This window comes from Coregonus clupeaformis, chromosome 16 (genome assembly GCF_020615455.1).
Source record: "Coregonus clupeaformis isolate EN_2021a chromosome 16, ASM2061545v1, whole genome shotgun sequence".
Taxonomy (NCBI): domain Eukaryota; kingdom Metazoa; phylum Chordata; class Actinopteri; order Salmoniformes; family Salmonidae; genus Coregonus; species Coregonus clupeaformis.
The window spans coordinates 7,461,789-7,474,600 of NC_059207.1; the positions used below are offsets into that span (position 1 = coordinate 7,461,789).

The 12,812-nt window shown below is 42.4% G+C and overlaps 1 protein-coding gene across 1 annotated transcript in view; it reads left to right on the forward strand.

The window, feature by feature from the left end:
- Positions 1 to 12,812, forward strand: part of LOC121584380 (netrin receptor UNC5C) — a 266,651-nt gene that overhangs the window by 152,105 nt on the left and 101,734 nt on the right. Inside the window, exon 5 of the mRNA XM_045225902.1 lies at positions 9,161 to 9,341. Coding sequence (XP_045081837.1) covers positions 9,161 to 9,341 — 181 coding nt within the window. The remainder of the gene's footprint in view (positions 1 to 9,160; positions 9,342 to 12,812) is intronic.

The window sequence follows — 12,812 nt, forward strand, 5'->3', positions numbered from 1 at the left end:
CAATCAGAGGCAACGAGTGTCAGCTGTCGTTGGTTGTCTCTGATTGGGAGCCATATTTAAACTGTCTGTTTCCCTTTGTGTTGGTGGGTTCTTGTTCCGTGTTGGTCATTGTTACCGTGGACTTCACGAGTCGTTTGTTGTTTTGTTGATTGTTGTTTCTATTATCACTAAAGATAATAAAGTTAACCATGTTCGTTCATCACGCTGCGCCTTGGTCTATTCAATACGACGATCGTGACAACGATGACCCTGCCAGTCTGGCCAACCTTGGTTAGTAGAGTGGGCACTGGGCAGGGAAGCCCCCGAGCAGCAGGCCCCTGGTTAGTGTAATCACATCCCCAGTATGGGACAATGCACACATGGAGTCCCAACACACACACACATCAATTAATTAAGCATTGCCCCAAAACTCCTGTGTGTGTGTGTGTGTGTGTGTGTGTGTGTGTGTGTGTGTGTATTTATCTTGCATGTGAATGTGTATGTGTTTCCCACTTTGTCTCAAATCACCACTACAGTCACAGCGTTGATTATAGTCACAGTGTTGATTATACTCACAGCGTTGATTATAGTCACAGCGTTGGCGATAGTCACAGCATTTATTATAACTCACAGTGTTGATTATAGTCACAACGCTGATTATAGTCACAGTGTTGATTATAGTCACAACGTTGATTATAGTCACAGTGTTTACGATAGTCACATCGCTGATTATAGTCACAGTGTTGATTATAGTCACAACGTTGATTATTGTCACAGCGTTGATTATAGTCACAACATTGATTATAGTCACAACGTTGACGATAGTCACATCATTGATTATAGTCACAACATTGATAATAGTCACAGTGTTGATTATTGTCACAGCTTTGATTAAAGTCACTGCGTTGATTGTAGTCACATAGTTGATTATAGTCACAGCGTTGATTACTGTCACAGTGTTGATTATAGTCACAGTGTTGATTATAGTCACAGCGTTGATTATTGTCACAGCTTTGATTATATAGTCACATCATTGATTATAGTCACAACGTTGATAATAGTCACAGCATTGATTATTGTCACATCATTGATTATAGTCACAACATTGATTATAGTCACAGTGTTGATGATAGTCACAGCATTGATTATTGCCACAGCTTTGATTATAGTCACAGTGGTGATTATAGTCACAGTGTTGATTATAGTCACAGCGTTGATTATTGTCACATCGTTAATTATAGTCACAGTGTTGATTATAGTAACAGCGTTGATTATAGTCACAGCGTTGATTATAGTCACAGCGTTGATTATTGTCACTTCGTTGATTATAGTCACAGCGTTGATTATAGTAACAGTGTTGATTATAGTCACAACTTTGATTATAGTCACCGTGTTAATTATAGTCACAGCGTTGATTATTGTCACAGCGTTGATTATTGTCACAGCGCTGATTATAGTCACAGCGTTGATGATAGTCACAGCTTTGATTATAGTCACAGCATTGATTATAGTCACAGTGTTGATGATAGTCACATCTTTGATTATAGTCACAGCATTGATGATAGTCACATCTTTGATTATAGTCACAGCATTGATTACAGTCACATCGTTGACTATAGCGGCTGCATGTTGAGTACAGGGAAGTCTCCAGAATACACTCCCACTGTGTAGCCAAGTAGACGTCTTTATTTAACAACGAGCTTCAGGTCTTTGATGTCAACATAGAAGGATCATTCTGTTTGGTCAAATATTCATCTCATCATTTTGCTCCTTTCTGAAACATGGTTTAACTCCTGAACAGATGTAGCCCTCCCTTGTCCAGAAGGAGGACACATGGAGTTTGCCCAGTATGACTTTGAATATGAGAGAGACTATTTTCCTTTTGAGATTGTAACAACTAAAAACATTATAAAGCAATAATTGCCATTTATAACGGAGCCTGTCAGAATTACAACTGACAGCAAGAAAATTGGTGTGGATGAGAGTCCTCAAAGCTGTTAAAAATACTGTGTCTGAGGGAATAAGAGACATCTCTCATCTCAGACAAAGTCTTTGATCAATTTAGGTGGGAGCACAAATTATATTTATAATGCTAAGGAGGAAGTGAACTTAAGGAAACAAACTACATGTTTAGAGTGTTACCGTTTGGAACCATAGCAGTAAGTCATTCTTCTCCTTCCTACTCTTATTTCCCTAACACACACTCACACTCTCTCTCTCTCACACACACACACACACACACACACACACACACACACACATGTTTACACACACACACACACACACACACACACACACACACACTCACGCTCACACTCTCTCTCTCTCTCACACACACACACACACACACACACACACACACACACACACACACACACACACACACATGTTTCACACACACACACACACACACACACACACACACACACACACGCTCACACTCTCTCTCTCTCTCTCACACACACACACACACACACACACACACACACACACACACACACATATTTACACACACACACACACACACATATTTGCGGGCCTCCAGATTAAATGTATATTAACTTTCCTTGATTGACTTTGAACGGTAATGATTAGCCCCGTAATTGCCTTTGTTACTTGGCCTAATGAATGGCTTGATTAGTATTCTCCTTAGATGAATGGGGAAGATGAGAGATGTGGAAGCTGAGTGAGTCTTGTGTCACTGGTCCTGTGGGTCTCTCAACCTCCCTGTGTTTATTTCCTGTAGCCAATTGTATTTCAGTGTCAGGGGAGGCTTGCATCCCAAATGGCACCCTGTTACCTATATAGTGCACTACATTTGAGCAGAGCCCACAGGACTCTGATCAAAAGTAGTACACTATGTATGGAATAGGGACGCAGCCATAGGCAGGAGACATAGAACCATATTATCTATTTTATTACACCGCTGTCTCTCTCTTTGATCTCCCCTTTTTCTTTCTCCACTGTTCCTGCTGACAGACCTGCTCGCGCTCTTGAAGCCTGGGCTGACATGTGGCCATTTCCCCCCTGTTAATGACAACAAATGTGCCAATTATGTTAATGACTCTCCCGATGCCAATCAGTCAATAATGAGCACCACGACCACATCTGTCTGGGGGGAGGAGTAGAGGTCTTGTGTGAAAGGAGTTGTGGGGGGGGGTAGAGTGTCTATGTTTTTGTGTCCATCTGTGTTAGGGATGAGTTTGAAAGGGTGGTAGAGGTGGAGGATGATAGAGGTGGAGGGTTTGAAGAGGTGGAGGGTGGTAGAGGTGGAGGGTTTGAAGAGGTGGAGGATGGTAGAGGTGGAGGATGGTAGAGGTGGAGGGTTTGAAGAAGGTGGAGGGTGGTAGAGGTGGAGGATGGTAGAGGTGGAGGGTTTGAAGAGATGGAGGGTGGTAGAGATGGAGGATGGGAGAGGTGGAGGGTGGTAGAGGTGGAGGATGGTAGAGGTGGAGGATGGTAGAGGTGGAGGGTTTGAAGAGGTGGAGGGTGGTAGAGGTGGAGGATGGGAGAGGTGGAGGGTGGTAGAAGTGGAGGGTGGTAGAGGTGGAGGGTTTGAAGAAGGTGGAGGGTGGTAGAGGTGGAGGATGGTAGAGGTGGAGGGTTTGAAGAGATGGAGGGTGGTAGAGATGGAGGATGGGAGAGGTGGAGGGTGGTAGAGGTGGAGGATGGTAGAGGTGGAGGATGGTAGAGGTGGAGGGTTTGAAGAGGTGGAGGGTGGTAGAGGTGGAGGATGGGAGATGTGGAGGGTGGTAGAAGTGGAGGGTGGTAGAGGTGGAGGGTTTGAAGAGGTGGAGGGTGGTAGAGGTGGAGGATGGTAGAGGTGGAGGGTGGTAGAGGTGGAGGATGGTAGAGGTGGAGGGTGGTAGAAGTGGAGGGTGATAGAGGTGGAGGGTTTGAAGAGGTGGAGGGTAGTAGAGGTGGAGGATGGTAGAGGTGGAGGGTGGTAGAGATGGAGGATGGTAGAGGTGGAGGGTTTGAAGAGGTGGAGGGTGGTAGAGGTGGAGGATGGTAGAGGTGGAGGGTGGTAGAGGTGGAGGGTGGTAGAGGTGGAGGATGGTAGAGGTGGAGGATGGTAGAGGTGGAGGATGGTAGAGGTGGAGGGTTTGAAGAGGTGGAGGGTGGTAGAGGTGGAGGGTGGTAGAGGTGGAGGGTTTGAAGAGGTGGAGGGTTTGAAGAGGTGGAGGGTGGTAGAGATGGAGGATGGTAGAGGTGGAGGGTGGTAGAGGTGGAGGATGGTAGTGTATCTTGTGTATGTGCCTACGTGTGTGTGCGTGTTTATCAGTGGCAAGCAATGCTCTGTATCACAACAGCATGGACAGTGAATTTCACGGCAGATTGCAGGGTCCCTGCCAGTGGTGTGTGACCAATCAAGGCACAGTGGGGTGTGGGTTTCAGGGGGTTGACATGGAATGAGTTGGGGACATGTGTTATTATTATTAATATTATTAATATTATTATTATTATAATTCAGCTGGAGACGTTAACGTAGCCTATGGATTTGATTATTATTATCTAATTTAGCTAATCACGGGTAACGCACAATAATCATAATATTAACGGTCCAATGATTGAAAGAGTAACCACCTCGACTGTTGTTTAACAGTCAAGTAGATTGTTAATGGACAGCTGTTAAATCCACAGACAGGCTGGTGGGGTGAATGATTGATTCTATGCTTCATTGAAGGGTTCTATCTCGAAATGTCAGGTGCTATTCTCTTCCAATGATATGTAATATATGAATGAAAGCGTAATGCATATTTCATAATATTACATTACTCTGCCCCGTGACCTCCTAGGCTTTGTGGTGTCATGTCTTCTACTCTAACCGAATTGATTTGTTTTACTGTGCTGTCATAGCCTAATGCTATATACAGATTACAGAATGGCGTTCCATGGTCCAGGCTGGACCAGGCCAAGGGCACATGGCCATTCGAGGTGTGTTTAGCGGTGTGTGTCTTGGAGAAAGACAGGGCTTCCTGGAGAGAGGGGGTTAGAATAACAGACTCTGTGTCTCAGTGGGGGGCTGGTCTGATCCAATAAACCACTCTCCATCCCCCAGCTGTGACTAACGACTAGACACACACACGCACACGCACGCACACACACACCCACACAGACACGCACACACACACACACACTCACACCGTAACCATCCCTCCCTTCGCAACATGAGGTTCCTTTGTCTCAGCTCAACATAGCCCACATCAATAAACCAGCTTCAAAAAATGTATTTCTATACTGTATGTTTTGATTAATGTTTTAATTCATGATAATACTGGGATTATTAGAATTGATAGGACTACAATTTACAACTGAACTGATCAAGGGTGAGTTTCCCCCAAAAACAAAGATAATCTTTAGCACTAAGTCCATTGGTAAGGAATCACTTAGTCTGTTGGTAAGGAATCACTTAGTCCATTGGTAAGGAATCACTTAGTCTGTTGGTAAGGAATCACTTAGTCTGTTGGTAAGGAATCACTTAGTCCATTGGTAAGGAATCACTTAGTCCATTGGTAAGGAATCACTAAGTCCATTGGTGAGGAATCACTTAGTCCATTGGTAAGGAATCACTAAGTCCATTGCTAAGGAGGTAAGGAATCACTAAGTCCATTGCTAAGGAATCACTTAGTCCATTGGTAAGGAATCACTAAGTCCATTGGTAAGGAATCACTAAGTCCATTGGTAAGGAATCACTAAGTCCATTGGTAAGGAATCACTAAGTCTATTGGTAAGGAATCACAAAGTCTATTGGTAAGGAATCACAAAGTCTATTGGTAAGGAATCACAAAGTCTATTGGTAAGGAATCACTAAGTCTATTGGTAAGGAATCACTAAGTCCATTGGTGAGGAATCACTAAGTCCATTGGTGAGGAATCACTAAGTCCATTGGTAAGGAATCACTAAGTCTATTGGTAAGGAATCACTAAGTCTATTGGTATGGAATTGAGGAACAATTATCTCAGTGCTAAAGATGATCTTTATGTTTTTTGGAATCTCACCGGAGAACAGTAACGTTGCTTAATTGTCCACTGCTGTTGTAAAACAGCTTTTGATAACCTCTTATTTAACAGTCCGTTATTTAGCAGGTAGTGACTCTGAAATGACTTGTTAAAATGGCAATTATCTAATAATGTGCATATTAATTACAATTCATTTCTGTGAGATTCGTTGACACAATCGTAGGTTTGTATCATTTGGTACCAGGGAGTTACCGATGGTGTTGAATTATGGGAGGTTTGTTTGTTTGACCATTCAGTAGGGGTATTGTGACATTCTCTAGACAAATACTGCAGAGGATGTTGGGTTTTGTATAAGTGTATTATAATAAGGGGGAGCTGTTTTGGTTGTTTTTTGTGGCTTTTCTTTGACTGGTATTTCCAGCAATATCCACTAGGTTTACTACAAGTAGAAACACTAGGAAATGTTATTTAACTGACACAAGCTGTTTCCAATCAATCAATCAATCAATCAATCAATGTCTGGTTGTGCGTGTTTGCTGGGGGGAGATCGCCTAATCCAGGGGAGGCGTAGCTCTGTGAATCTTAATTGCACAAAGCCGATTATTTGACAGGGAAAACTATTTGTAGATCAGTGATTCTACACCTCACTTTGCTCAAGGTGAAATGTGTTGTTTTAAGGGTCAGCCCCTGGAGCAAATTAGGGTTAAAAATGCCTTGATCAAGGGCACAGACAGATTTTTCACCTTTTTCACGGCTCAGGTTTTCGAACCAACGACCTACAGCAAACCAAATGGTCAATGCTGGAAATTATTAAATAAAAACTACCAAAACAACTGGCCCTACTTATATTGCAAGACTTTAACTTTGTCTTCAGCATGCTAAAATGCATTAACCATTCTATAAACACACTCTCACTCTCTCTCCCTCTGCTTTCATTACTAATCTCCAAAATGGTATCCCCACTGGGTTTTCGGCTCTTTTCTGCCTCCCCTTGGTCTTCACACGAGCACTTTCCAAACCGATGCCGGCTTGGTCTCAGGGTTTTGCAGATTTTGCACAGTGGGGAGTAGCCTGGAGCACTGAAGAAGAAGCGGGTGAAATGCACACCTGCAGTATGGCGTTTGTTGATATTTGTGTCTGCGGTAGAAATGCCAAAACTAGCTGTTTCAAACTGGAAAACAACCCCCGAGATGATTATAATGACTTTCATATTTTGCTTGTTAAAATCCTACAGCGTAATCAAATGATTAGTCAGATATTTAAATGACGTGCTGTGATGATTATACAAATATGTGTACATATCAGATTATGACTATTCATAAATGAGACTGATATTGACTGAAATGGCTTTCTGGCTTTGCCTGCCTGAACTAGACACTCCATATAGTAGGAAGAAAAGAAGGGATTTAGTGGTGCAGATGAAAATAAAATTAATAACCCATATTTCTTCCTCCTAATAACCCATATCTCTTCCTCCTAATAACCCATATTTCTTCCTGCTAATAACCCATCTTTCTTCCTCCTAATAACCCATATTTCTTCCTCCTAATAACCCATATTTCTTCATCCTAATAACCCATATTTCTTCATCCTAATAACCCAACTTTCTTCCTCCTAAAACCCATCTTTCTTCCTCCTAATAACCCATCTTTCTTCCTCCTAATAACCCATATTTCTTCCTCCTAATAACCCGTCTTTCTTCCTCCTAATAACCCATATTTCTTCCTCCTAATAACCCATCTTTCTTCCTCCTAATAACCCATATTTCTTCCTCCTAATAACCCATATTTCTTCCTCCTAATAACCCATATTTCTTCATCCTAATAACCCAACTTTCTTCCTCCTAAAATCCATCTTTCTTCCTCCTAATAACCCAACTTTCTTCCTCCTAATAATCCAACTTTCTTCCTCCTAATAATCCAACTTTCTTCCACTGTTGGGTAACGATCGGACCTAAAGGTGGTTTAGGGTATTATAGAGAGCTCAGTCTCTGTCGCAGTAAGCCTGGGTCTCAGTCCAAAGCCGGTGGATCAGTTGCTCTGCCATTGAATGCACCGCTGTCCCACTCCTGTCCCCTGCCTGCCTGCCTGCCTGCCTGACACAGCTCTCACAGCTTTGATTCATGGCAGTGTACGGTGTCCATATTAGGACAAGTAAAACATCAATATAAATAATATAAAGAAATAAACTGCTGAGATTTAGGCTGTCCTAATAGGAGCACCGTAACATTGCTCTGTTAGCATGGGTTAGTGCTACTATACACTGTCCTCATTTATTTACGGGTATGAATCATACTCTGCTCATATTATCAGCTTCGCTACCCTGCCTGGTTTCTGTGTTACATGAGGTTCTGTGTGTGTGTGTGTGTGTGTGTGTGTGTGTGTGTGTGTGTGTGTGTCTCTTGCTCAGTTGAAGCACTGCTGGAATTTTCACTTGGCTCTTTCAGCTTTCATTTCACTCCTTGAATGTGTGACAGACAGTTAAAAGGTAGACACTTCTATTCTAATGAGGGTTAATAAGTTATCACCGTCACAGAGTTCCACACCCAAAATAATTACTCCCTCACACCTACTTCTGAGGTAGATGGGGAGGTTATGAACTCTGAACTCATTCTGAACATCCAATAGTCTGATCAGATAGCTGCTTGGGCCGGATTTGATTATAATTTTGAACGTCATTTTGATCGTACAGCTTCATACAGAAAGCATGTCCCTTTTTTTTATTCTGTTGAACTTGTATGTTGTTGTTGTTTCTGGCATGTCCTTGTCCTTTTCCCGTACAGCTGCATTGTCACTGTTGATAGGATTCATTCTCAAGGAGACACCATGCATATCAGGTCAGACACTGCTCCCAGTGAGAGCTAGGAGACGATGTGGATTTCCGTCAGAGCAGACAGAACTCATAAGGAAAAGCATGTGACGGTAAACTAAGAATAGCACAGAATTTCCCTTTCAATGTCTGAAAATTCTGTTCCCCTAATGTGAAAGGGACTTTTAAAAAAAACATGACATTTTATAGATTTTGACATTTACGGTGCGTGCTGTAAACCTTTTGACAGGTTCAATTTATGAGAGCTTCGGCAGAAACTATGGCATTCAGGAAATGTGATTAGCATCATAAATGGAGCTAGCTTCCTCCTCCAGTCCTCTCTTTCACCTGGTTCTTACCTCCCTCCTTCCTTCCTTCCTCACACAGTTTTCTCATTGTGTCCATCTCAGGTGGAGTGGTTGAAGAATGAGGAGATCATTGACCCAGCTGATGACCGTAATTTCTACATCACAATTGACCACAACCTGATTATAAAACAGGCCAGACTGTCGGACACGGCCAACTATACGTGCGTGGCCAAGAACATTGTCGCCAAGAGGAGAAGTACCACAGCTACTGTTATTGTCTATGGTGAGTAGACTGTCTCTATTAACACCTGTTATATGGTGAGTAAACTGTGTTTATCAACACCTGTTATATGGTGAGTAGACTGTCTCTATCAACACCTGTTCTATGGTGAGTAGACTGTCTCTATCAACACCTGTTCTATGGTGAGTAGACTGTGTTTATCAACACCTGTTATATGGTGAGTAGACTGTGTTTATCAACACCTGTTCTATGGTGAGTAGACTGTCTCTATCAACACCTGTTCTATGGTGAGTAGACTGTCTCTATTAACACCTGTTATATGGTGAGTAGACTGTCTCTAACAACACCTGTTATATGGTGAGTAGACTGTGTTTATCAACACCTGTTATATGGTGAGTAGACTGTGTTTATCAACACCTGTTCTATGGTGAGTAGACTGTCTCTATCAACACCTGTTCTATGGTGAGTAGACTGTCTCTATCAACACCTGTTCTATGGTGAGTAGACTGTCTCTATCAACACCTGTTATATGGTGAGTAGACTGTGTTTATCAACACCTGTTATATGGTGAGTAGACTGTCTCTATCAACACCTGTTCTATGGTGAGTAGACTGTCTCTATCAACACCTGTTCTATGGTGAGTAGACTGTCTCTATCAACACCTGTTATATGGTGAGTAGACTGTGTTTATCAACACCTGTTCTATGGTGAGTAGACTGTCTCTATCAACACCTGTTCTATGGCGAGTAGACTGTCTCTATCAACACCTGTTCTATGGCGAGTAGACTGTCTCTATCAACACCTGTTCTATGGTGAGTAGACTGTGTTTATCAACACCTGTTCTATGGTGAGTAGACTGTCTCTATCAACACCTGTCTATGGCGAGTAGACGGTCTCTATCAACACCTGTTCTATGGTGAGTAGACTGTCTCTATCAACACCTGTTCTATGGTGAGTAGACTGTCTCTATTAACACCTGTTATATGGTGAGTAGACTGTCTCTAACAACACCTGTTATATGGTGAGTAGACTGTGTTTATCAACACCTGTTATATGGTGAGTAGACTGTGTTTATCAACACCTGTTCTATGGTGAGTAGACTGTCTCTATCAACACCTGTTCTATGGTGAGTAGACTGTCTCTATCAACACCTGTTCTATGGTGAGTAGACTGTCTCTATCAACACCTGTTATATGGTGAGTAGACTGTGTTTATCAACACCTGTTATATGGTGAGTAGACTGTCTCTATCAACACCTGTTCTATGGTGAGTAGACTGTCTCTATCAACACCTGTTCTATGGTGAGTAGACTGTCTCTATCAACACCTGTTATATGGTGAGTAGACTGTGTTTATCAACACCTGTTCTATGGTGAGTAGACTGTCTCTATCAACACCTGTTCTATGGCGAGTAGACTGTCTCTATCAACACCTGTTCTATGGCGAGTAGACTGTCTCTATCAACACCTGTTCTATGGTGAGTAGACTGTGTTTATCAACACCTGTTCTATGGTGAGTAGACTGTCTCTATCAACACCTGTTCTATGGCGAGTAGACGGTCTCTATCAACACCTGTTCTATGGTGAGTAGACTGTCTCTATCAACACCTGTTCTATGGTGAGTAGACTGTCTCTATCAACACCTGTTCTATGGTGAGTAGACTGTCTCTATCAACACCTGTTCTATGGTGAGTAGACTGTCTCTATCAACACCTGTTCTATGGTGAGTAGACTGTCTCTATCAACACCTGTTCTATGGTGAGTAGACTGTCTCTATCAACACCTGTTCTATGGCGAGTAGACTGTCTCTATCAACACCTGTTCTATGGTGAGTAGACTGTCTCTATCAACACCTGTTCTATGGTGAGTAGACTGTGTCTATCAACACCTGTTCTATGGTGAGTAGACTGTCTCTATCAACACCTGTTCTATGGCGAGTAGACTGTGTTTATCAACACCTGTTCTATGGTGAGTAGACTGTCTCTATCAACACCTGTTCTATGGTGAGTAGACTGTCTCTATCAACACCTGTTCTATGGTGAGTAGACTGTGTCTATCAACACCTGTTCTATGGCGAGTAGACTGTGTTTATCAACACCTGTTCTATGGCGAGTAGACTGTGTCTATCAACACCTGTTCTATGGTGAGTAGACTGTGTCTACACCTGGGCCTGTGTGTATCAAGCATCTCAGAGTGGGAGTGCTGATCTAGGATCAGTTTAGCCTTTTAGATCCTAATAAATAAGATAAAATGGGCAGGGGGGGCCTGATCCTAGATCATCACTCCTACACTTTTTGAATACGGGTCCAGATCTACATGGCCTCAGCTCTAACCAACTCGACCTCATTGATCCTCAATCTTAGCATCCTTCTCTTCCATCACCTGCATCAGCTCCATAAGCTAGGGACTAGGCTACATCTCCAATATATCTATACAGTACAGTTGTACTCTCCATAACATAAGACAGTCATCTTTACCGAACCACTATCAATCAACATAACCAGATCATCATTCTGTAACACAGAGACATGGTCTGTGTCCCAGATGGCACCCTATTCCTTACATACAGATGTAGGATCTTAATTTGATCACCCTGTTGCGGGATAACTTGACTGCAATGCAGAACATTTTAAACTTGCATTTGAGGTTGAAAGAGTATTCTGAAGTTTGTAATTTCCACTTTGAAATGTCAGAAAACCCCCTACAAAAATGGCCATTAATTATAGTCCACATCGTTTTTCACATTTCCTGTTGCTGTAGCATTATTGTCCTGCTGTAGCAAACTGTCTCAAATTAAGATCCTACATCTGCAGTGCACTATAAAGGGAATAGGGTGCCATTTGGGACAATACTATGCTATTTATCACCCAGACAGTCATACCTGTCCACAACGCGGAACACGGACCAACCGATAAACCGACAAACCAATTACTGTACATCTCCTCATAACCATAAACAACACTCATCGTCAGTCAACCATAGCACGCTTTCCCCCTAATCAGCACCATTAGCCAAGAAAACCTTCCTCTGCTCAATGTAATGAGCCTGCTCATCCAGCCAACATGCTCTCTGTAACATGCCTAATGTTCCCACCTGACCCTTACCAATTAAACCCACCAATCCTGTGAGTGTGTTCCAAATGCCTGAGCACACGAGCCCAGGGTCCATAACAAAGAACCATGTTTATGTCCCAATTATCTCTCCTTCCTTCCGCTTCTTTATCACTTCCCTTCACTGATACAGTTAGGGGGGAAAAGTATTTGATCCCCTGCTGATTTTGTACGTTTGCCCACTGAAAAAGACATGATCAGTCTATAATTTTAATGGTAGGTTTATTTGAACAGTGAGAGACAGAATAACAACAAAATAATCCAGAAAAACGCATGTCAAAAATGTTATAAATTGATTTGCATTTTAATGAGGGAAATAAGTATTTGACCCCTCTGCAAAACATGACTTAGTACTTGGTGGAAAAACCCTTGTTGGCAATCACAGAGGTCAGACGTTTCTTGTAG